Raw genomic sequence first — 26,695 nt, 5'->3', positions numbered from 1 at the left:
ATTTAAAAAAAGTGTCCTAGTTTTGCCTTTTACTATTTGAGAGGCCTTAAGCAAAGCATTTTACCTACTTGCTCCTTAGTTTACTCATCTGTGAAATGGGACTAATAGTTGTATTTACATAACAGGGTTGTTTATTCATTTATTTAACACAATTTTTTGAGTGCCATTATGTGACAATGACTTTTCTAGGTTCTAGGGATACATCAGTAGATGAAACAGACAAAACTTCCTGCCCTCATGGGGTATACATTTTAATGAGACTTTTGAGGATTAAGATAATTATGATAATGGTGTATAAAGCTCAGTACAAAACTGTACATATTAAACACTCAGCAAATGGCAGCTATTAGTAATGATGGGGAAAGGGCTTGTAAACAGTGAAATGCTCTATTAGATGAAGCTGTGAGATCTCTGAGACTTGTCTGACTCATACCTCTGCCATCAGAATCTAACATAAGGCCTGGTGCAGGTTAGGGCTTAGTAAGAATGTGATAAATGTACTCACAGAAGTCAGAGATTAATTAATTAATATTAATTATAATTATTAATATTGATATCTCTCTTGCCTGAATGAATGCCTTTCCTATATAATCCATCTTTAGAGCTGACAGCTCAACAATAAGCCACACTCTCCAAGAAGCCTTCTCCCCCTACATTTATGTATTTCACTTTTTCCAGTCGTGTTCACATGTTGTGGTGGGTCTGAAATATGGTTGGTGTATGATAAATCTGTGTTAAATGAATGAATGAGTGCACTGTTCTTCTACTTCTGCAGTATTTGGCCTTGGCTAAGTCCATTTTCTTTTCAGATCCTCATTCTTGTCTGTAAGATGAGACTCCCAATCCCAACTCCCGCACGATACCGGTGACAGACCAACTGTAATTCTGAAGTTTTAAGGATGCTTCATACAACCACAAAAGTGCTATCTTCTTATCTTATCTTTCAGGAAGAATTGCCAAACACAGTACAAAGAGATAATGTAAGTATATCTCTTTGCAAACCTTAAAACAATGTAAAAATTAAGTAAGATATCTATGTCTAATCATATAATCTACAATTTATATAATTTATAGGTTGGAGATTATTCAAAATCCTCCCTACTGAAAGTGTGATCTGAAAGTAGGGAGGATTATGCTAAATCCTTCAGTAGGAAGGATTATTTATTCTAAATCCTTCCTACCGAAAGGTCGGCAGCATTTGAGATCTTGGTAGAAATGCAGCCTCTTGGGTCCCACTCAGACCTACTAAACCAGAATCTGTGTTTTAACAAGATCCTCGAGTTAGATGCACAATAAAGTTTAAGAAGCACTGCTTTAAGTCAGACTCATAGGACACATGCCCTGAAAAGACTTTGAAGATCATCTTTAAACTCCTTCATTTTACAGATGAACACACGGGAGCTCAGCAATGATAGGGACTTGTCTTTCTAAAAGGCAGATCTAACCATGTCACCCTCATGTTGGAAACCAATGACTCCACCACATGTCTAACTCAGCATTCAAGGCCCTATCATCTGGCCCCTTCTTACTCTCTACTTGACAATTCCCCACCTATAGTAGACAAACCAATCACTCTCACCTACTACCTTTTTCTATCCTCAGGCTGTTTTCTCTGTGTGGGTTGCTCTTCCCACTTCTCTCTAGCCCCAGCTCATACTATAACACCAGCTCAGACAGAGACCCCTCTTGTCTCTATTTAGGATGCCTTTCTAACCTTCACTGGCTGACACTGGGCTGTGGTTAGCCAGTTATCTCCCCCACTTCCTGAAGCACTATGGCCATATGCATTTTACCAGACTGTGAGCTCCTTAAGGATAGGAACTGGGTCTCAGGTTCCAGCACAGAGTCAGGCACTTTGTAAGAGCTCAATGTATCCCCTGTGACTAATGATTTGTAACATGTCTTCCAAGTCTAACTTTTTGCATTTTTAGACCGCGATTTCCCAGAGAGTGAGGGCTTAATATTCTTTTCTCTTCTTTTTTTTTTTAATTTTTATTTATTTATGATAGTCACAGAGAGAGAGAGAGAGGCAGAGACACAGGCAGAGATATTTATGATAGTCACAGAGAGAGAGAGAGAGGGAGAAGCAGGCTCCATGCACCGGAAGCCTGACGTGGGATTCGATCCTGGGTCTCCGGGATCGCGCCCTGGGCCAAAGGCAGGCGCCAAACCGCTGCGCCACCCAGGGATCCCTCTTTTCTCTTCTTTCTCCATCTCACTCATGAGGCTCCATGCGTCTCAGTCCAGCAGGCACTTGTCCACTACCCAGACTCACTGGTTCGGCTGTTGTGATTGTAGCTGTTCCCATACTGTGTCCCGGACCTGGCTCATGGCAGCGTGCTTAGGGAAGTCCAAACGACCCAATACCAAAAGTAGGGAAGGGGCAGGGTTTCAGGGTAAATCATCTCAAGCCTGGGCTAAGATTTAGTGCCTTCTGTGCAAGCTCAGAAGATTTTAGGCTGTGACCCCAAAAGTCTATTCCTGAGGTCTTCTGTCCCTACATAAGAATTGACAAGTCCAAAAATAATAATAATAATAATAATAATAATAATAATTGACAAGTCCTTGGGACATGTTGACGATTGAATAAATGAATGAATGGGTAAATTAATCTGGACTTCTAAATGTAACTGAATGCTGACTGCCAGAAAAAAGCTGTTGTGCCGGAAGAGGGTTGTAACCAAATGTCACATAATGTTAAAGTTGAGTTACAGACTCCTTACCTTTGCACACAAGCCCTGCTTTAATCTGCCCCTGCCTGCCTCTCCAGCTTTGTCTCTTCCCTTACCATATGTACGCTCTTTGTGCCTCATCCAAAACTATTTGTAGAGCCTAAACACGTCATTGTGGTTTAAACCTCCAGTGCCTTTACACACGTGGTTCCCTTTCTTCCCTTCTTAATTTAGGTAATTCGTATTTGCCTTTCAAAGCCCAGGTCAACTGGGCTGGATGCCTCCTCTGTGCTCTGGTAGACACTATGCCTCTTTTATGAGTGCTGATAGTATCTTGCTGTTGTCTATCTCTGTAAGAGTTAAGCACCAGGGACTGAGTCTTACTCATTTTGTGTCCTCAGTGCCCAGCATATGGCATGACACAATGGAGACATTATTTATTGGGCACATAAGCCAGTGAAAAGAATGTATAGTGAAAGAATTATCATTAGTCAGGGAATTTGCCATCCACAGAATTCCAGGTTTAGAAAGGGCCTTGCAAAGCCTCATTTAATATTTATTGAAGAATAAATTATTTACATGCATATGACCTCCTAGGAAAGAGCTAGGGCACTGAATAGATGACAGGCGAGGATGCCTAGGGAAGTGGATTTCACACACATATGCCCCACCCCTCCGCCCAGTCCATGGCATTTGTGTGATTTGGAGGACATGGGCAGGTGACCTGTTACAGGTCACTGGAGACAAGGCCTCAGTAGTCTGATTGGAGTGATTGTTCCAAACTGCCACTTCTTTTCCCCACCACCCTGAGAGAGAGAGTGGCAGAAAGGTTAAAGATGACAAAATGTGCACACCAAGTATGAGACCTTGACCAGTTACCAGGCCTGGGAATCAAGTTAATTCTATACCATCTCTCTAAACTTTAGTTTCCTGGGACACCTGGGTGGCTCAGTCAGTTAAGCGACTGCCTGCTGCTCAGGTCATGATCTTGGGGTCCCAGGATCGAAGCCCTGCTGTCGCCTTCAGCTCAGCAGGGAGTCTGCTTCTCCCTCTGTCCCTCCCCCTGCTCATTTTCTCTCTCTCTCCCTCTCTCAAAAAAATAAATGAAATATTAAAAAAAAATAAACTTCAGTTTCCTCATCTGTAAAATAAGGATAATAATATCTAGCTTTCAGGATTGTCAGGAGGCTATTATAATAATAGTTAATACTTACATGACACTCATATCTTGCAAGTCCTGTTCTAAGATCTCTCTCTCTCTCTCTCTCTATATATATATATATATATATTTATTTATTTATATAAAGTTATATATATAGAGAGTTATATATATAGAGAGAGTTATATAGATATATATATAGATATATATGTATATATATATATATAGAGAGAGAGAGAGAAAGAAACTCAATCCTCACTAGAACTCTATCAGGTAAGTACAATCAAATCTGATAGATAAAGAAACAGAGACAGAAGTGTCACATAACTTTTCCAAGATCATGCAGCTAGTAATTATGGAGCTATGAGTGAAACCCAGGCAGACTGACTTGCTCCAGAGTTTATGCTCTTATCAAGCTCTATGTTGCCTCTTTAATAAGATAATTATGTGAGAGTGAAAGTGTCTGGTTCCTAGTAGTGCATGATAAATACTGACAATAAAAAAGTAATCTATTATCTGTAGTTGATGAGGTTGCCCCAAATAGATGAATATTAATCAATTTTTAATTTTATTCATTAAAAAAGATTTTATTTATTTATTCATGAGAGACACAGAGAGAGAGGCAGAGACATAAGCAGAAGCAGGCTCCCTACGGGGAGCCCCATGTGAGACTCGATCCTAGGACTCTGGGATCACGACCTGAGCCAAAGGCAGACACTCAACCACTGAGCCACCCAGGTGTCCCAATATTATTCATTTTTAAAATGTCATATATTTCGATTATTACATACTCCTGCCACTGGAAGAAGATTTTGTGTCTGACTAGTCTGGGCTATTTTGAGATGCTCTAAAGGTAAACTGGCTTTACCTTCTCCAGAGGAACCAGAACAAGTCCTTAGCACTTGAGCCAGAGGGCATTTGAGGGACATGAGGATCCCATGAAATTAATTCCTCCATTCATGCCATGTTTTGGGTCCTGAAAACAGATGTAAATTGAATCCAGTCAATACTCTCAAGGAGCTCAGAGCCCAGTTGAGGATACAAGCAAAGGAGACAACTCTGATAGTACTGCTATAGAGGGAAACTCGTAAGGGATATCTAATTTAATTATGGAGGGATGGATCAGGAAAAGATTTCCAGGGGATCCCTGGGTGGCGCAGCGGTTTAGCGCCTGCCTTTGGCCTGGGGCGCGATCCTGGAGACCTGGGATTGAATCTCACATCGGGCTCCCGGTGCATGGAGCCTGCTTCTCCCTCTGCCTGTGTCTCTGCCTCTCTCTCTCTCTCTCTCTCTCTCTGTGACTATCATAAATAAATAAAAATTTTTTTAAAAAAAGGAAAAGATTTCCAGAAAGAGAAGCTTAGTATCAAAGAGTATGTGGAAGACATTTTTAAAAAAATATTTTATTTATTTATTCATGAGAGACACGCAGAGAGAGGCAGAGACACAGGCAGAGGGAGAAGCAGGCTCCATGTAGGAGCTTGACTTGGGACTCGATCCCAGGACCCCAGGATCAAGTCCTGAGCCAAAGGCAGATGCTCAACCACTGAGGCACCCAGGCATCCCAGTGGAAGGCATATTTGAAGAAAACAGGATAGGGTTTTTTGGCAGAGGGAATGCTATGAGCAAATGCACAGGGGCTTGAAAAAAATAACATTATATATATTCCAAGGACTATGAGTAGTTTAATATGGCTACAGCAGAGCTAGGAGACACAGAATGGAAGTGTTGTTGCTCAAGGTATTGCCAGAGGCCAGGTAAGAAAGTGCCTCAGTTGTCAAATGAAGAAGTTTGGCCCTTACTGTGTAGGAGATATAGAGCCATTAAAAAGCTCCTAACAGGAGTGTAATATAGTTAAAAAAAAATAACTTGGTAGCAGAAGGGGGTCAAATTAGAGATTTAAGACTGAAGACAGCTTTTAAGCTCATGAAAAGATGCTTGACTGCATTAATCATTAGGGAAATGTGAATTCAAATCACAAGTTACTATTTCACATCTACTAGGATGTCTATAATAAACAAGCTGGACAATAACAAGTATGGGAAAGAATGTGGAGGAATTGAAAAAAAAAAAGAATGTGGAGAAATTGTAACTCTTAAACATTGCTGGTGGGAATGTAAAATGATGCAGCTGCTTTGGAAAACAGATTGGCAGTTGATCAAAGTTACACATAGAGATACCATATGACCTAGCAATTCTACCTCTAGGTATACCCCCAAAGGAAATGAAGACATACATAAAACCTTTCACATGCATGTTCATAACATCATTATTCATAATAGCCCCCAAAATGAAAATAACTCAAGTGTCCATCAGCTAACAAATGGATAAGCAAATTATGCCTCATCCTTATCATGGAATATTATTCAGCCACAAAAGGAATGAGGTCCTGGTACATGCTCCAACATAGATGAGTCTTGAAAATATAATGTTGGGGATCCCTGGGTGAATCAGCGGTTTAGTGCCTGCCATTGGCTCGGGGCGTGATCCTGAAGTCCTGGGATCAGGTCCTGCATCCGGCTCCCTGCATGGAGCCCGCTTCTCCCTCTGCCTGTGTCTCTGCCTCTCTCTCTCTCTCTCTCTCTCTGTCTCTCATGAATAAATAAATAAATAAAATAAAATAAAAAAAGAAAATATAATGTTAAATGGAATAAGCTAGATACAGAGGGCTACATATTATATGGTACCATTTATATGAAATCCCCAGAACAGCCAAAACCATAGAGATAGAACAGAGATTAGTGGTTTTCAGGGCCTAGGGGAAGGAAGGAATGGGGAATGACTGCCGTTGGGTATGGATCTCTGCAATTAGTGGTGATGGTTGCATAATTTTGTGATTTTACTTAAAAACCACTGAACTGTACATTTATTTATTTATTTACTTATTTATTTAATAATCTCTATACTCAACATGGGGCTCAAAGCCATGACCCTGAGATCAAGAGTTGCAGGCTCTTCCAACTGAGCCAGCCAAGTGCCCTTGAGTTGTACATTTTAAAGGATGAGTTTCATATATATATAAAGATGGGTGGAAGAGTGACCACTGAGGTTACTGCAACCCCACACCCCTGGAGGTTCATGAAGACTTTCCAGGGGGTGCAGAGCATGAACAATTTCTACATCCCCAACTTTTATATGTGCACTGTTTCCTAAAATTAATCTGCCCAATAATCTGCCTTTTATTTCTTCTCTTTGACAATAATGTTTCTTTCACCTTTAAAGGAAAGATATACATCTCACCTATCCTGAATATTACTGCAAGAATATTGCCCTGGGAACAAAAATGCCTGGAGTGCCAACTTATGATCCCCTATGAGATAAAATTGGTGGGATTTGGATGATTTCTTGGCTGTAAGGGGTGAGGGAAAGGAAGGTGTCAAAGATGACTCCTGGGTGACCCTTAAAAACTCTGGGCATCTGTTTCTGAGCTGGGAGCACCAGAAGGGGGAGAACATGTTTGGGGGAGAGATAAGATAAATTTTGGATCTCATTTCTCAGAGTCCTGTGGCCTATATTAAATATCAGCTACTCTCCGTCCACCTTGGAAGCATAGGCACATATAGAAATCAAGATTCTAGCTAGACCAGAATGTTTGAACTGACAGACACCTTGAACCTTACGCATCCTGACCACTCATCCCCTTAGGGCATTTTACAGATGATCAAATTGCTGCCAAGAGAGAAGAAAGATTTGCCCAAGGCCTCAGCATCTCAGAGTTCCAAGGGGTCTTTTTTTTTTTTAATTTTAAATTCAATTTTCCAACATACAGTATAACACCCAGTGCTCATCCCATCGGTTGCCCTCCTTATTGCCCGTCACCCAGTCACCCCAACCCCCTGCCTACCTCCCCTTCCACAACCCTTTGTTTCCCAGAGTTAAAAGTGTCTCATAGTTTGTCTCCCTCTCTAATTTAAAAAAAAAAAAAAAACTTTTTAAATTTTATTTATTTATTTGATAGAGAGGGAGAGAGTGAATGAGAGAGAGAGAGAGAGAGAGAATCTGAAGCAGTCTCCACACTAAGCACAGAGCCCACAACTTCAAGATCATGACCTGAGCCAAAACCAAGAGTTGACACTTAACCGACACAGCCATCCAGGTGCCCCATCCAAATGGTTTTAAAGGTATTAAATCCCGCCTCCCCAATGTCACAGCCAGAGGTTAGCATTCAACCCAACTCTTGGCACAGTGCTCCTCAGTCTCATTCTGAGGTAGCACACTTGTCTCTCAGCAGCAGGCAAGAGAGGTATAAAACCCTTCTGTTTCCTGCTCAAATCATCCTCATTTGGCTTCTGGCATCTGACAGAAGACAGTTGAAAGGAAAAATAGAGTAAGAGTGGCACTCTCCAGCAGCCCCGGTGGCGCAGCGGTTTGGCGCCGCCTGCAGCCCGGGGTTTGATCCTGGGGACTCTGGATCGAGTCCCACGTCAGGCTCCCTGCGTGGAGCCTGCTTCTCCCTCTGCCTGTGTCTCTGGCCCCTCCCGCCCGTGTCTCTATAAATGGATAAATAAAATCTTAAAAAAAAGAGTGGCTCTCTCAGTGTCTTCCTGGACCAGCATCATCAGCATCTCCTGGGAATGTGCTAGAAATGCAAAATCTTGAGCCTCAACCCAGGCATTTTGGATCAAAAACTCTGGGGGAGCATCCTAGCAAACTGCTTTAACAAGTGCTCTAGATGATTATGATAGACACTAAAGTTCAAGAAACATTATAGTAACAAATTAATTCCTCATTAGAAAGACCTTCAGGGAGGATCCCTGGATGGCTCAGCAGTTTAGTGTCTGCCTTCAGCCCAGGGTGTGGTCCTGGAGCCCAGGGATCTGAGTCCCACGTAGGGCTCCCCGCATGGAGCCTGCTTCTCTGCTTCTCCCTATGCCTCTCTCTCTCTCTCTGTCTCTCATGAATAAATAAATAAAATCTTAAAAAAAAAAAAAAAAAAGACCCTCGGTTCCCATTTTTATCCCTTTTTATCCTCAGGAGAAATTCTAGTCCTCTCCAAGGCTGTGAGGCGGTGGAATGAGCTCTGGGCTCAGATTTAGCTCTTTCATGGCTGACTTGTGGGGTTTCCTATCTCTGAGCCTGTGTTTTCCCATCTATCAAATGAGATAGTAACCCCTTCTATCAGCTCCAGGGTATTGTTATGAGGATTAAATGTGAGGCCGGCTGATAAACTGCTTTTTAAAAAAACTGTCTGCTCTGACTTTGCGAGGAGGATTGCTAGAGTTCGTATCTGGATTGCAACTTTGAGCTCTGAAAACATCCCTTTGATGGTGCTTAGCTCTACACAGAGAGTAGCCAGCCACCAACCAGGGTGGACTTTTCCTAATAGATGATGCTTATTGGGAACTTCTGCCCCGAATCTTGGGTTCTGAGTGGTTGGAATGTACCTCATACTCAGGAGTAGCCAGTTGAAATTTCCATCATACTCAGTGTTTGTTTTCCCCTTTATTAAATTTTTTAAAAGGATTTTATTTATTTATTCATTAAGAGACACAGAAAGAGAGGCAGAGACACAGACAGAGGGAGAAGCAGGCTCCCTGCAGGGAGCCTGATGTGAGACTGGATCCCAGGACCCTGGGATCATGACCTAAACCAAAGGCAGACACTCAACCACTGAGCCACCCAGGTACCCCATCCCCTTTATTAAATTGTTTTTTTAAAAATATATTTTCAATTTTTTTTATTGGAGTTCAATTTGCCAACATATAGCATAACACCCAGTGCTCATCCCATCAAGTGCCCCCCTCAGTGCCCGTCATCCATTTACCCCCACCCCCCGCCCTCCTCCCCTTCCACCATCCCCAGTTCGTTTCCCAGAGTTAGGAGTCTTCCATGTTCTGTCTCCCTTTCTGATATTTCCTACCCATTTCTTCTCCCTTCCCTTCTATTCCCTTTCACTATTATTTATATTCCCCAAATGAATGAGACCATATAATGTTTGTCCTTCTCCGATTGTCAAGTCCATTTTTAAACTAATCATGGAACTCCTGTTTATCCATCCCCAACATCCTGTCAATTGGCCCCTTTTTTTCACATCCCTTTGCCTCTGGCTCTAATTTCTAAAGCAAAATGGAATAAATTGATATTCTCTTTATAATAATAATAACAGCTATCATTCAAGAACATGAAGAAATCTTCCCTATTTGGTAAACAGTTGACTTTCTGGATAAATAAATAGATACTCACAAGCCTTGATTGTACTTAGATTAAGACAAAAGGCCACAAACTCAAAGCAGGAATTTTGAAGGGTACAAGTGTTTTTGAGAGGGCAAAACACTGAATTAACCATTAACTTCTGTTTACACAGAGAAAAAAATAGCACACAACTATATACCATTTGTCTTTTAATTTAAGTTAAAGCTATACTTAATCTTTCCTCATAAAGTTGAGTTTCTATGTTTATCAAAAGGAGCAGAGCTTCCCAATAATATCAAAAGGTTTATTTTAATAGTTTCAAGGAATCTCTATTTGTGACCTTGAGATGATGAGTTGACATCAGAAACTATATTAGTTAGAATGTTTGTTGTAGAAAATGATATTTATTCACTTAAAGTTATAAACTATTTGCCAAAGAAGGCCAATTTACCAAACTCAAGATAATCATCAAACTGATGGTAAGTAACTACTGATCTAGTTCTCATTAACTCAACAAGAATAAAAGACTGTAGGAATTTTTTTTTTAATTAGGAACATCAGTTAAAGTCATTCCTCATTGTAAAAAATGATTTTACTTGTAAAATAAATAAGTGCCTCCAAATGATTATCTCAAATCTTATTTACTTTTATAATAGATAATACAGCCTCATGGTTAAAAAATCAAAAGACACAGGGGGTACCTGGCTGGGTCAGTTGGAAGAGTGTTGCTACTCTTGATTTCAGGATTGTGAGTTCAAGCCCCATGTTGGATCTATAGATTATTTAAATAAATAATAAAAAATTTTTAAAAAGCCTAAAAAAATCAAAAGTCACAAAATTTTATATTATGAATAGGCTTCTTCCTCCTACCTGTCTCTTGCCATCCAGTTGTCCTTTCCAGCAGCAATAGGACAATTGATAGTATCAGTTTCTTTTAAATTCTTCCAGGGATATTCTCTGTGTATATAAGTAATGATGTATATGTCTTACTACCATCACTTCTTACAGGAATGATAGTATGCAATATACATTAAGACTACTCTTTCACTTAGCTATAGAGCTTGAAAGCAATTTTATATCATTACATAAAGAACTTGTTCTTTGTGGTAGCAGAGTATGTGCTGTAGGAATACATTGTTATTTAACAGTTTATCAATAAACAATTAAGTTTTTTTTCAGTCTTTTGTTATAAACAGAGCTTGTTAGAAGTGGAATTTTTGAGTCAAAGGGAATGGCCATTTAAAAATTTGATAGGGGCACCTGGGTGGCTCAGTCAGTTGAGCATCAGACTCTTGGTTTTTGGCTCAGACCTGTACCTCAGGGTCCTGGGATAGAGCACCTGGTAGGGCTCAGCAGGGACTCTGCTTGAAGTCTGCCTCTCCACCCACTCCATCACATGCTCTCTTGCTCTTTCTCAAATAAATAAATCTTAAACAAATAAAAAATAAAGTTTGATAAATACCTCCCTCAAATTGTCTTCCATAGAAGTTGTTCCAATTTACACTCCCACAAACAAAATAGAAGAGTATGTATCAAGCTGCCCTTGCCACTACCGTCTTATCAGTTTTGTATATCTTTGCCAATCTGATAGATGAAAAACAGCATTTCAAACAAATTCTAATTTGCATTTCTCAAAAAATTTGCATTTATTTTATTGCAAGTAAGAGTGAACATTTAAGAGCCCTTTCTATTTCTTTTTCTATGAACTACCAGTTTATATTTGTTGCATATTTTACCCCTTGGATTTTTTAAAAATTTTGTTTAATTTCCTATGATACGAAATGCAAACATGTTTATAATCATCTTTCTTTTCTTAAGGTGGCTTTTGCCTTATAAACACTTTTTATTTCTACATAGTTAAATTTGCCAATCTTTTATAGCAACCACTTTTTAAAAAATATATATTTTATTTTATATTTTTAAAGATTTTTTTTTTTTAAAGATTTTTTATTTATTTATTCATGATAGTCACAGAGAGAGAGAGAAAGGCAGAGACACAGGCAGAGGGAGAAGCAGGCTCCATGCACCGGGAGCCCGACGTGGGACTCGATCCCGGGTCTCCAGGATCGCGCCCTGGGCCAAAGGCAGGCGCCAAACCGCTGCGCCACCCAGGGATCCCCTATTTTTAAAGATTTTTAAAATTTATTCATGAGACACAGAGAGAGAGAGGCAGACACAGGCAGACGGAGAAGCAGGCTCCATGCAGGAAGCCCAATGTGGCACTCGATCCCAGGTCTCCAAGATCACGCCCTGAGCTGAAGGCAGACTCTCAAACACTGAGCCACCCAGGCACCCTTTTAATATATATTTTAAAAGACCTTCCTCACTTTGAGATTATAAAAATTTCTCCCATGACTCCATTAAGTATTTTTCAGTTTATTTATTTATTTTTTTACATTTAAATCTTTGAAGTATTTGAAATTTATCTTGGTAAATACTGTGAGGTATAGATCCAAGTTAATTTTTTTCTAAATGGCTATGCAGTTATTCTAACACCAAAAATGCTACTACCTTTTTTTTTTTAACTGACCTAAAATTTTACTGTTATCATACTAAATTCCTATGAATATTTGAACATATTTTTGGACTTTCTATTTTATGTCATTGATTACAGATCAGCTATGGCTCCATTCTTTCTTGGTGGCAGAACCCTAATTTTTTAAAAAAGATTTTATTTATTTATTCATGAGAGACACAGAGACAGGCAGAGACAGGCATAGGGAGAAGCAGGCCCCATGCAGGGAGCCCGATGTGGAACTCGATCCCAGGACTGTAGGATCATGCCCTGAGCCAAAGGCAGATGCTCAACCGTTGAGCCACCCAGGTGTCCCAGAACCCTAATTTTTTTAATGGTGATTTTCCTCCACTACCACCGGCTCTCCAGGTAAGGTGACTCCTAGATCAGACATAGAGATTAAATCATGACTGGTCAAAGCTAATATTAGTAGTCTTATTCCCTTTGCTATTTCTTGGCTTACTTATGGCCTACAGGACTTGAGGGGAAGTCTATTGGGTGGCTACTATGTATATTAGAAATCTACTAGACTTATAAGGGTAGATGTGTGGTTGGTTGTTGGATATCTAAGTCTGAAATTCAGAACAGAGGTCTGGCTGGAATGGATGTGTAATTTTGGGGATTAACCCTACATAGATCATATTTAAAGTAATATGATGGGATAAAATAATCAAGGAGTGAGGGCAGCCCAGGTGGCTCAGCGGTTTAGCGCCGCCTTCAGCCCAGGACCTGATCCTGGAGACCTGGGATCAAGTCCCACATCGGGCTCCCTGCATGGAGTCTGCTTCTCCCTCTGCCTGTGTCTCTGTCTTTCTGTCTCTGTCTCTGTCTCTGTCTCTGTCTCTCTCTCTCTCTCTGTGTGTCTATGAATAAATAAATAAAATCTTTAAAAAAAATAATCAAGGAGTGAGTATAAATGAAAAGATAAAATATCAAAGTATTGACTGAGGCAGTGTTTAGGAGGTCAGAGAAATGTGGAGAAGCCAGGAACAGCCAGTGAGATAGAAGATCCAGGGCAGTGGAATGCCATGATAGCCAAGGAGGAAGAAAACTGTTTCTAGTGCTCATGGTAGGTCAAGTAAGAGTGAAAATTGATGTTAAAAATTATGTCACTGGTGGCCTTGATAAGAACGTTTCAGTGGAGTGGTAGAGGATGGGCCCATAGAATATGGGAGAAAGGAAATCAAGACATTGAGCAGCACAGCACAGGCTACCTTTATGAGATTTTGGCGGAAAGAAGGGCAGAGAAATGAAGCAGGCTGGAGAATCAGAACTGGGTCAAGAGAGGTGTTTTTGTTTTTATTTTTTTGATATGTTAGAAATAAGTCTGTGTTGGTATGTCAATAGGAAAGAAAAACAAAATTATGATGTAGAAGATAGGATGAATTCCTGGATAGATGTCTTTAAAGAAATGAAACCATGTGGGACTCAGCATTATGCTACTGAATGTATGATCTGTGGACTAGAGAAGGTCTGTGGACAGCTTGTTACCAATTCACAGTAGAAACAGAATAAATATTTATAAGGTTTTAGAGCAATTTAACAGAAAAATTTTGTCTATGGAATTTAATAACAAAAAGTCTGACATAGAGTTATCAAATTCATAGATACAGAAAGTAGAATGGTGGCTGTCAGGGGCTGGATGAGGAGAGAATAAGGGGTTATTGTTTAATGGGTACAGAGTTTCAGTTTTGCAAGATGAAAATAGTTCTGGAGCTGGATGGTGTTTGATGGTGGCTTAACAATGTGAATGCACTTAATTAATGCCATTGAACTGTACAGTTAAAAATAGTGAATATGGGGATCCCTGGGTGGTGCAGCGGTTTGGCGCCTGCCTTTGGCCCAGGGCGCGATCCTGGAGACCTGGGGTCGAATCCCACATCAGGCTTCCGGTGCATGGAGCCTGCTTCTCCCTCTGCCTGTGTCTCTGCCTCTCTCTCTCTCTCTCTCTCTCTCTGTGACTATCATAAATAAATAAAAATTAAAAAAAAATAAAAGAAAAGAAAATAAAAATGGTGAATATGGTAAAAAAAAATCTGGGCTTGCATTCTGTATGTCTCTTTTTATTTTTAATTTTATTTTTATTTATTTTTTAAAGATTTTTATTTATTTATTCATGAGAACATAGAGGGATAGGCAGAGACTCAGGCAGAGGTGTGGAGACCGAGAAAAATCAAGGCCATTCCACCTCAAGTTTAGCATTAGCACAAGTACAGCCATCTTAGGCCCCTGTGAATAAGAGCTGAACTTTATAGGAAAAACTGCAGAATGTCCTCAATGTCCTCGGCAGGGAATCCCATATCAGAAAGACAACGGAGCCCACACCCGTGGTAGAAAGTCCCATATTAGAATGAGAACAGAGCTCAGTGCCCTTGAAAGCCCCATATCAGAATGTAAATAGAACTTGAGAAATTCCTCCATCCCTTCTGAAAATCCCCTAGACCAGCCTATAAAAAACCCAGCTGTAACCCACTTTGGGGGTCCAAGTCCCTGCTCCGCTGTGTTGGGTATACTTGGACCCAAGCTCGAGCTTGCTAATAAACCCTCGTGCGCCTTGCATCGGTGTCGGCTCCTTGGTAGTTTCTCGGATTCGCAATCTTGGGCACAACAGAGGGAGAAGCAGGCTCCACGCAGGGAGCCGGACGTGGGACTCGTCCAGAGTCTCCAGGATCCCGCCCTGGGCCGAAGGCGGCGCTAAACCGCTGAACCACCAGGGCTGCCCTGTAGGTCTCTTTTTATTTTTATTTTTTTTTAATTTTTATTTATTTATTTTTTATTTTATGATAGTCACAGAGAGAGAGAGGCAGAGACATAGGCAGAGGGAGAAGCAGGCTCCATGCACCAGGAGCCCGATGTGGGATTCGATCCCGGGTCTCCAGGATCGTGCCCTGGGCCAAAGGCAGGCACCAAACCGCTGCGCCACCCAGGGATCCCTTTTTAAATTTAAGTTGCTTTAGTCATTAATTTTTATTGCATTTTATAAAAATGAGGTTTGAGATCAGAGAAAAAAAGTCTTTTAGTACAGGTAGTTTGAGAAGAACTAAGAGTTTGACCTCAATTAAAAGCGAAATGGCTCATGCCTACTAAGGAAAGGAAGGCAGAACCCAGGAGTAGAACTACAGGCAGAGCAGGAGAGGTAGGCTGGAAGTCCTGGTGGCTGGTGGGGAACTTGTGGATGTTCTCTCTTTGTTGTGGGGGGCTTCGTTTCCTCAGTGAATTAGTAACAAAATTACCAGTTAAGTGAGGATGAGGGAGGAAGGTTTGAAAAGAGGTACGAGATCGTCATCTAGTAGGGTGGGACGGTGTGTAAAACTGGAGAAATGTAGCTAAGCATCGGAGGACTATTTGAGGATAACAGATTATCAGATTTAAAGAGAGCCGAGTCAGTATGATTCTGGATTTCCCCCCCACCGTCCTTGGGTTTTGCTGTACGTTTAGGCTTAGTTTCATCAGGTGAGCACAAGGGAAGGAGAGCAGGATTGGAGGAAGAAAGGCTAATACCTAGGAATTACTTTCCTGATGGACGATTATTTTCCTGGTGGAATTTTTTTTTTAGAGATTTTATTTATATACTCGTCGAGAGACACAGACCGGCAGAAGCGGGCTCCCGACGCGGGACTCGATCCCGGGTCTCCAGGACCACGCCCTGGGCTGCAGGCGGCGCTAACCCGCTGCGCCACCCGGGCCGCCCTGGACGACCGTCTACACTCAAGGACCTTCAAGGACGGAAGTGAGAGCTTTAGAACCGCGAGGAGTAGTGAAACGGTAGTAGGATCAGTGGATTCTGAGTCTTGGAGGAGTCGAGGAAGGTTTGGATTGGGGTCTCAGAGAAGAAAGCTAGAAATGAAGGGGGCTGTGATGGGAGGGGTGAATGACTAAAACTGAGGTTACGCAGGGGCCGCAACCGTAGGTAACGAGGGCCGGGCTGAGAGCAGGGCACCGAGGCTGAGGACGGGTGATCCCCAGTGGCGAGGAACCTGAAGTGCGAAGGCGCTTCCAGAATTATCTGGGAACGGAAATCTCCAAAAATCCTGACAATGGTAACGAAAGACAATGAACCGGAAACGCAAGGGGCTATAGGTTACTTAAACGAGTGACTGCTCCAATCTCCTGCTATGACGTAACGTCTAAGGCCACAATTTTTAGAGGGAAGCTAGGATTTGAGGGGCTGTGGCTCCTTTAAGGGCCTGGCAACGGGCAGAACCCAGAGGTCAGGCGCGCGGTCGGGACTCCGCGGAGTCTGCGCAGTGCGGGCGGAGGCGGGGCCAAGCGCCGGCCGGCCAGTGGGGGCGGGGCCTCGCGGGGGCGGAGTCTGCGCTCGGGCTCGGGCTGCGGCTGCGGCTGCTGCACTTCCAGCTTCTGAGGGAAGGAGGCCGAGGCCTGGGCCGAGCCCGGAGCCGCCGCCGCCGCCGCCGCCCGGAGCCTCCTGGAGCCCCCGCGCCGGCTCAGCCTGGGGGCGGGCTCGGGTCCGGCCCGCCGCCGCGCCCAGGACGGAGGCTGCGTGCCCGAGGACCAGGCCGGCGCAGCCATGGTGAGGGAGCGCGGCCTGCCGAGCCGGAGCCGCCGCCGCCGCCGCCGCCGCCGCGCCCGCCCCCGCCCCCGCCCCACGGCCTGCGGCCTGCGCGTCGCTGCCCGGGGGCCGCCTCGGCCGGCGCTTACCTCAGCCCTGCCCCGCCGGCGCCCCGCTCGTCCTCCCGCGCTCCGGGCCTGCCGGGGTGCGTGCGCGCCCCCGCCCAGCGCTCCCCGGTGACAGCCGCGTTCGCGTCCCCTTGCCGCCCCTCCTCGTCCTTTAACCTGACCTTCCGTTTCTCCTCTACCGTCTTGCCTCTTCGCCTGTTTTGGGCTCTGCCCCTGCGGTCCTCCCTCCCTCCCGCCTTCGCTGCTGCTCCTTGCCTGGCTCCCGTCCCTCGGGGTTCGCCCCGCGGCCTCCCGCGGCTCCGGGTCCGGGCTGGGAGCAGCTCGAGCGCGGCTGCCTCCCAGGAGCAGAGCAACTCGAGGCGGGCACGTAGACAGTCGTAGGCTTTCTTGTTGCTCTGCGGTTTTGTCGAGGGGCAGGGGCAGCGGCACCGGCACCGGCACCGGGAGGGCCTGGACGCTTACCGCCCAGGGTCGTGGCGATCCTGGGCTACGGTGCTGAGGAGCGAGGCGGGGTGGCGGCCGCGTCCGTCCCGTGACCTTTTGAGATAGCTGCTAGCCTTTGAAGAATAATCAAACATGTTTTGAAGTGTATTTTTATTTTGAGCGTGTTTTAATGTAGAGGTACAGGTCGGGAAATCCAAAAATGTTTATTTTCAGGCTTAATTATTACTCAGAGCAAACGGTTTGTATTTGTTGGGAGGCCGACCAGGGAGGGCATCTGAAGACTGAAAAGCAGGCTGGCGGCCCGATTGTGACAGTGTCTGCGATACCTTCCGACACCTGGTTTGTCTTGCTCTCTCTGCCTTTAGTTGACAGACACTTCGAATATTTGCAAATGTTTTCCTCCCAGTTTCAGAGTAAGTGGAGGCTTCAGTTGGTTTTTTGTGGAGTTGGGCTGCACATGATTTGCTGTACATTTGATGAATACATCGCTCTGTCATAGACAGCAATCTAAATTTTGCTCTCTGGGAGCAGTACGATTATTCTAATCAAAACCAAGCCCTGGTAATTGTGTTCTAGGAGGTTAGTCAATTTTTGTTTTTACCTCATTAATTTTTAGGAAAGTGGTTTATTATAAAATCATTTAATCTGTGAGCTTTCCCTAACTGACTGCGTTCTTAGGTTCTTCTGTGCCTGTCTCCCCAACAGCCCTTCACTAACAATCCAGCACACTGTCCCTGTGGTAACCTGCTTCTCCCTCTGAAATGTGGGTTTTCCCAGGCAGCCCTTGTGCCTGCTTATTCCTGATATACCCAGTGCCAGGCCATACACGTGCTTGAATGATTCGTGATCTATTTTCCTATCTGACAAGTATGGTCTTAAACTGAAATTTGGGACAACTAGGGGACTACATAGAAAGACTGAATTGGAGAATTTTATTTTTGGTGCAAAAAATAAGTTTAGTAAGATGTGATAATCTCTTTAGAATAAAGTAAATTGTCCTGCCTCAGATACCAAATTTCTAGGTTTTTGGAAGCATTGGCCTTTCCACTGAGAATGAATGTATGAGTACTGAGGGAGAAGATTTAAACTGTTTTTGAGTATTTAGGATCCAAAAGTGTCATTTGAGCTGGGCCTGAAATAAAAATATGATTTGTATAGATCATTCTGGGAAGGCAAAGAATGCTTTGTTGTGAATGTGAGTAGAAAGTAATTAGGATGTATTATAGGTAGCAGATTACCTTTACTTAGCATGGAGAGATGAGGAAATGAGGATGTATAGTAGAAAGTTTGACCAAAAAGATACATTAGGCATGACTATAATTTCAACTTTGCCTGCAACTAACTTGAATTTCTTTACTTGTTAAAACATATACATGCAGAATAAGAGTATAAGTCTGGGAGAAGTGAAGAGAATGCATAATATTAGCTTATAATGAACTGAGAATTACCGGTAGAGGCTACTCTTTTTTATTTCCTTGTGTAATATATGTAATAAGTGCTAAGTAAATAGAGTTAAACATTATTATAAAGCTTTGTATTTTATATTTTTCAAAATTTTCATTATTGTGTTTTGAGTAGGTAAGATAGGTAAGATATCTAAAACAAGGGTTCTCAGACTTTAACATAAATCAGAATCAGCTGGAGGGCTTGTACTACCACTTCCTGAGTTTGATTTATTAGGTTGGAATAGGGCCTGATAGTTTGCATTTCTAATGTTATGCTGATGTTCCTGTTCCGTAACCAACACTTTGAGGAACACAGGCTTAAGATGTAGTTCACACTTTTTATTCTTATTTATTAAAAATTGAAAAATTAAAAAAAATTAACAATCCCAGTATAACTTTCACCTCCCCCAAAACTACTAATATAGCCTACTGTTGACTAGAAACCTTACTAATAACATAGTCAATTAATACATATGTTGTATGTATTATAAACTGTACCCTTGTAAGATAGAAAAAAAATGTTACTAAGAAAATCATAAGGAAGAGCAAATACATTTACAGGACCATATTGTAAAAACTCTGTGTATAAGCGGACATAGTTCAGACCCGTGCTGTTTAAGGGTCAAAGGTATGAGAGTGGCAACTCTTTTAGGTAGTATGATTAGGCTAATATTTATTGAACAAGATTGTATATATATAGGCCCTGTTTTAAGTGCTTTATTTTCTGTCATTTAACCCTCATTGGAACCCAGTGAGAAAAATACTACCTCTGTGAAGGTAGAGACCATGTTTGTTTGGCTCACCATTGTATCTTTAATACTTCTGGGCACCTGGGTGGCTCAGTGGTTGAGCATCTGCTTTCGGCTCCGGTCATGATCCCGGAGTCCTGGGATCGGGTCCCACATTGTGCTCCTTGTGGGGAGCCTGCTTCTCCCTCTGCCTGTGTCTCTGCTTCTCTCTGTGTCTCTCATGAATAAATAAATAAAATCTTAAAAGAAAAACACATAGTGCCTGGTACATTATATGTGCTCAGTAAATATTTGCTAAGTGAATTAATGACTTTGGGGATGATCAGAAAGTCATGGAGGCATTGTTGAAAAAGGAACATTTGAATTGGGGGTTTTGACAAGCGGGGTTTAAGTTTGGCTAAGAGTTTGGGAAGGAAGGTTATTCTTGGCAAAGGGACCAGCTTAAGCATAAAAACTGGGACCAGAACAGGCATGATGTATTCTGGGAAATGGATGGCTCTAGTATTGAGGGGACGGGAGAAGAAGAGACTAGCTGAGCTTTGGCTAGGGTCAGATCATGGAGGACCTTAAGTCATGGGTTTAGGGGATCCCTGGGTGGCGCAGCGGTTTGGCGCCTGCCTTTGGCCCAGGGCGCGATCCTGGAGACCCGAGATCGAGTCCCACGTCAGGCTCCCGGTGCATGGAGCCTGCTTCTCCCTCTGCCTGTGTCTCTGCCTCTCTCTCTCTCTCTCTCTCTGTGTGTGTGTGTGTGTGACTATCATAAATAAATAAAAATTAAAAAAAAAAAGTCATAGGTTTAGGAGTTTTGGCCTCACTGTAAAGACTCAAAGTATCTTGGAAGGTTTTCTTGTCTGAAGGAATATAATAAGAGATTTTGAAGGTTATTACTCTAAATCAATATGAAACATGGTTTGGGGTGGGAAGAGCTTTACACTACTCCAGGTGAAAATAAGTGTGTGAACTTTCACCCTAGGCTTGTTATGGTGGTGATTTGTTTCTCAATTTTTAATTATTTATTTATTTATTATTTATTTTATTCATGAGAGATGCATGGTGATCTGCATCTCCACTGGTGGTGGTGATTTAAATGGAGGAAGGAGAATATAAGGAAAAAAAAATATGAAGTTAGAGTGGTGCTAAAGTACACCACTTTTTGGCTAAGTGAATCTTCCATAGAGGGATTATTACGGAGTTGTAGAAGAAGCACAGAATCACTAATAGCTTTTGCAGTTTTGCTCACTGAGCCTCAGTTTTCTTTTTATTTTTTTTTAAAGATATTTATTTATTTATTTATGAGAGACACAGAGAGAGGGCAGAGACACAGAGGGAGAAGCAGGCTCCATTCAGGGAGCCCGATGTGGACTCGATTCCGGATCCTGGGGTCATGCCCTGAGCGGAAAGCAGATGTACCTAACCGCTGAGCCATCCAGGCATTCCCTCAGTTTTCATATATGTTGCTATTAGGGATTTATGCGAATTCTAAAGAAAATTTACTATACAAAGTCTTTTATTTACAAACAGGTCTCCCAAAGGTCATATATTAGGTCATGTAAAAAGAATCAGCACTTCACAAACTTACTTGTTTTTTTAAAATAGATTTTCTCTGGTATAAGGAGTAATTTTAAGTAAAATATACTTTACTTTTAAATTACTTATGTAAAAAAAATAAATTACTTATGTAGTTCACTTAATAGTATATTGAACAAAATATAATAAAACAAATTTCAGCCTTTTTCTATTTAACGACACATTAATGTAAGATAAAGCATTATTTGTCATATTTTAAAATGAGTATATATTACCATGTAGATTGAATTTAACTATGTTTATGGCATTAAAATAGATAACTGACTTTAACAAATGTGAATTTCTCACATTTTTATACTTAAAACATCAAAAGGTTTTTTTTTAAATTATTCTGTTTTATTTCTGTATGACAAAAGGAGTAGTTTTAGGCTGCTACTTGTAGGCCTGTCTCCACAAATAAAATATTGGAAGAATAGACCGTTCATTTTCAATAAATGAAAGGTCAAATTGGGGACTCCTGGGTGGCTCAGCGGTTGAGCAGATAGATGCCTTTGGCTCAGGGTGTGATCCTGGAGTCCCAGGATTGAGTCTCACAGCAGGTTCCTTGCATTGAGCCTGTTTTTCCCTCTGCCTATGTCCCTGCCTCTCTCTGGGTGTCTCATGAATAAATAAATAAAATCTCTCTTTTTTTTTTAAAGTCAAATTGGATGTAACTATCACTGCATTTCTTAGTTTTGTTTTTTTTTTATTTCATTTTTAAGTCTTTTTTTTGTTTTGTTTTGTTTTGTTTTTTTTTTTAAATTTATGATAGTCACACAGGCAGAGGGAGAAGCAGGCTCCATGCACCAGGAGCCCGACGTGGGATTCGATCCCGGGTCTCCAGGATCGTGCCCTGGGCCAAAGGCAGGTGCCAAACCGCTGCACCACCCAGGGATCCCAAGTCTTTGTTTTTTTTTTTTTTTTTTTTTTTTTTTTTCCAAGTCTTTGTTTTAATCCAGTTAATTAACAGTTTTAGGTGTACAGTATAGTAATGGCAACAGTTCCTGTAAATCACCTGGTACTCATCACAAGTGCACACCTTAATTTCCATCACCTATTTAATCTATACGCCGATCCTCTCCCCTCTGGTAACTATCAGATTGTTCTCTATAATTAAAAGTCTGTTTTTTGTTTTGACTGTCTCTGTTTTGTTTCTAAAATTTTACATGAGTGAAATCATTTGGTGTTTGTCTTTGACTTATTTCACTTAGCATTATACTTTCTAGCTCCATCCATGGCATTGCAAATGGCAAGATTTTCTTTTTTTAATGACTGAATAGTATTCCATTGTGTATGTATGTGTGTATACATACACAATGCATATATCACATCTTGTTTTTTTTTTTTTTTAAGATTTTATTCATGAGAAATAGAGAGAGGCAGAGACACAGGCAGAGGGAGAAGCAGGCTCTCCAAAGGGAGCCTGTTGTGGGACTCAATCCCAGGACCCCAGGATCATGCTTGAGCCAGAGGCAGATGCTCAATCACTGAGCCACACAGGCATCCCTATGACATCTTCTTTATCCATTCATCAATTGATGGACACTTGGGCTGCTTCCATGTCTTGGCTATTGTAAATAATGCTGCTGTAAACATAGGGGTGCATGTATCCCTTTGAAGTAGTGTTTTTGTGTTCTTTGGGTAAATACCCAGTAGTGTGATAGCTAGATAACATGATAGTTCTGTTTTTAACTTTTAAAATGATACTGCACTCTTAATTTTAACAACATTGAAAGTTGTGTATATTTCAAAATTTTATTGTGTAGAGAGCATACTTGGTATGTGTGTAGTATTGTGCACTCTACCATACTAAGGAGCCTGCAGTTTGAGTCCTCCTAGTTTATAGAGGCCTTATAGGATTGCTAGGGCCACACAGGTTGTACTGCTCAACTCAGGTGGCAACCATATATGTGTACAACAGTGGGTCTACAAAGATCTGTATCCTGTGTTCTTGGCAGTGTCTAGCACATGGTAGGGGCTCAGCAAATAGTTGTAAAATGATTGTTTTGCATAGTATACTAGGACTCTTATCTAATCTTTTAATCTAATGACCTAATCATTTTATGAAAAAAGTCTTTGCATTTTCTGCTCTGTAACACTGAGCACACATTATGAGTTTTTTGTGCCCTTAAATTTAGCTTACACTGTTTCTACCCCACCCCCCTTACACTGTTTCTTTTGTCAAGAATGCTGTCTCCCTTTTTTGACTCTTTGACTATTAAACCTTCAGAATCCCTTTAAGGCCTATCTTCTTTGCAAAGCCTTCGGTTACCTCCAAGCAGCCTTGGGTTGCTCCTTTTTATATGCTTCTCCTGTACTTCGTATTGTTTGTTAAGGAAAGTGGCTATCTCTTCAGATTGTGAGCTCTTTGAGGACAAGGACAGTAACGGAGCCTCCTGTTTTTCTTAACTGCATGTTTTAAGCACTTAGCATAATGCCTGAGAAGTAGATAAATATTTGTTTAGTAAAAGAGTGTGTGCACTTTGTAGAGAATAGCATAAGGTAATGTTAACTGAGATGTGAGTAATGAAAGAGAGAAAAAAAGGTGAATACTCTTGTGCAGATCCCCTTAGGGAAAAAAGAGGTTTGGTGGGCAAGAAATTTTGGATCAGATAGTTTCTCTTACTAGTCCAAGTGATACTTTCGATCTGGGCTATATGTATGTTTCTGTCTAGAAGAGTTAAGGAGGAAGAGTTGGGGAGGAAGCCAAATGATTTTGAGATGAATTGCTAAGCAATGTTTTTGTATAAACACTTTCAAATTATTATTATTATTTTTTAAAGATTTTATTTATTTATTCATGAGAGACAGAGAGAGAGAGGGAGAGACACAGGCAGAGAGGGAGAAGCAGGCTCCACGCAGGGAGCCCGATGCGGGACTCCATCCTGGGTCTCCAGGAATCACACCATGGGCTGAAGGTGGCACTAAACCGCTGAGCCACCCGGGCTGCCCACTTTCAAATTATTTGTCTAATTTGTGGAGATGTCTTTTCAGAGAATAGAATATTTAAACACAGATAGTAAAGAATCAGTTACTCGTAAATCTAGAGGGGTAGTTAATTATTTAGACATTTTGTTAGCTCTGTATAAAGATCATCTGTTTTTTTTCTTTTTAACTCTCTAGTTCTCCCTTGTACAAACATTTTTCTTAGCTCTCTAGCATCTTAATACCTGTGCAATGTAGTATTCTCCTTTGCTAGGGACATTTTTAAAGTCCGAATATTCTTGGTTATATAATATCAGTTTTTCTCTTTTCTTTTCTTTTTTTTTTATTTTTTATTTATTTTTGATAGTCACATAGAGAGAGAGAGAGAGGCAGAGACACAGGCAGAGGGAGAAGCAGGCTCCATGCACTGGGAGCCCGACGTGGGATTCGATCCCGGGTCTCCAGGATCGTGCCCTGGGCCAAAGGCAGGCGCTAAACCGCTGCGCCACCCAGGGATCCCTTTTTTTTTTTTTTTTTTGTTTTGTTTTGTTTTTCTCTTTTCATAGAACTTCTAACCTTTGGCAAATCATTTCACTCTCTATGCTTCCATATAAAAATCTCTAAAATCGGGGATCCCTGGGTGGCGCAGCGGTTTGGCGCCTGCCTTTGGCCCAGGGCGCGATCCTGGAGACCTGGGATCGAATCCCACGTCGGGCTTCCGGTGCATGGAGCCTGCTTCTCCCTCTGCCTATGTCTCTGCCTCTCTCTCCTTCTCCCTCTGTGACTATCATAAATAAATAAAAATGTAAAAAAAAAAAATCTCTAAAATGAAAAAATTGTAGTAAATTTCTTCTCTATGATCCCCTACACCTCTTCAAAAAATATGGCAAGATTCTAGCAAGATAAAGATACATTCTATTATCTATGGTACTGTGGGAGCAGGGTACTTGAGCTCTGATCTCCATGAATATATTACCTAACTTTTTACACAAAAAAAATTTTATTTTAATATTTGCATAGTACTTTAGCATTTTAAAGGCATTTTCATATGCATATCCCACTTATTCTTCATTACCATTTTGTGAAGTAATCAAGATAGAAGTTTAGCACCAGTTTTACAGATAAGAAAACTGAGAAGTTATTTTCTTAAGATCACACAGCTAGTAAGTAGCAGAGCCAGAATTGACTGCAAGCCCAGTTCTTTCCATTATTAACCTGGCTTCTCTGTTTACCGTATTGTATTTCAAAACTCATGCTAGCAGTTAAGAGAAAAATAATGCTGAAGTATCTCTGAGTTTGCCATTCCTATGATCTGCTCATATACTTAGTGATTACTGACCTGAATTTTTATTTTGTTTCTTAGATTGTTTTATTACATGAGTTAAGGTGGAAGGGAAGGGAGTTTATTTACCTTTCCAGGCCTTGATCTAAAAAGATAGAACTATAGCTCCTTGCCCTTTAGCACATAGCTGCTTGTCACACTGGCCAGACCTTGAAGTGATACATGTAAGAAGCTTGCCTTACGTGCATTTTTATCAGCATCTAGGGATCTTTTAGGAGTAGTTAATGGTTTTTAAAAAAGAAAAATAAGTCCCCATAGTCCATGCCAAATAGTTTGATATATCTGTACCTTTGAACACAATATATCTGTGCCTTTGGTATTACTTTCTTGAACTTCTTCCTTATTTGTATACTGGTTGTGTTTGGGGAAGGAGAAGATAAAGGATTTAGATCGTATCTAAGGTTATCTTAGATGTTCATTGCTAAAAGTCTGAGGTGGTTGAATCAGTAGTAGAAAATACAAAAACAAAACAAAACAAAACAAAACACCTCCTCTCTCCCGGCCCCCAGCCCCAAACCAATAAACTAACAAGAGATTTCCCATGGACTACTACTAAAATGAGGAGTCAAAGATTGTCCAATACCTGAAGTTTCTTATACCCATGAACTCATGACACTTGTCTGTCTTTCATTCCCATGCTTTAATTTCAGGGCTAGACTTAGGACTTAATATTTCTCTATGGACACACAATCTTTTTTTATCTAGGGGAAAATGTATTTTAAATATACTTATCAATAAATTTGTGCTTGACTGTTCATTTGTTCATTCAATAAACATTGAGTGCCCACTATGTTGTAGGATTATTTTAGGCTCTGGGAATACAGCAGTGAACAAAACACAGCTTTGTTCTATAGACTTTATATTCTATAATAATAGGTAGTATTTACTGAGTAGTTAATTTATCCCTGTTCTCAGTGTCTTGCACTTAGAATTTATTTAATTCTGACAATAATCCTATGATGTAAATACTGTTAATGTCTGCATTTTACAGTTCGTAAAACTGAGGTGCAGGGAGATTAGGTACTTTCCCTGAGATTATATCATTTTGTAAGTAATAGAGCTGGCACTTTAAACTAGGAAGGCTGATTCCCATACCATTACTTTTCAG

The 26,695-nt window shown here is 41.3% G+C and overlaps 1 protein-coding gene across 4 annotated transcripts in view; it reads left to right on the top strand.

The window, feature by feature from the left end:
• Positions 1-15,982: 15,982 nt before the first annotated feature.
• The window catches only part of ZYG11B (zyg-11 family member B, cell cycle regulator), an 87,662-nt gene continuing 76,949 nt past the window's right edge, over positions 15,983-26,695 (top strand). The window contains exon 1 of one of the 4 annotated variants that reach the window (XM_049093888.1): positions 15,983-16,243. In XM_049093888.1, the coding sequence (XP_048949845.1) occupies positions 15,998-16,243 (246 nt within the window). In that variant the 5' untranslated portion in view covers positions 15,983-15,997. Of the gene's footprint in view, positions 16,244-16,378; positions 16,519-16,787; positions 17,010-26,695 lie in introns of those variants that run through there. The other 3 variants (XM_025420033.3, XM_049093889.1, XM_025420032.3) reach the window with 3 other exon arrangements.

Source organism: Canis lupus, chromosome 15 (genome assembly GCF_003254725.2).
Source record: "Canis lupus dingo isolate Sandy chromosome 15, ASM325472v2, whole genome shotgun sequence".
Lineage (NCBI taxonomy): Eukaryota > Metazoa > Chordata > Mammalia > Carnivora > Canidae > Canis > Canis lupus.
This window is presented reverse-complemented; position numbering and strand designations above follow the sequence as displayed.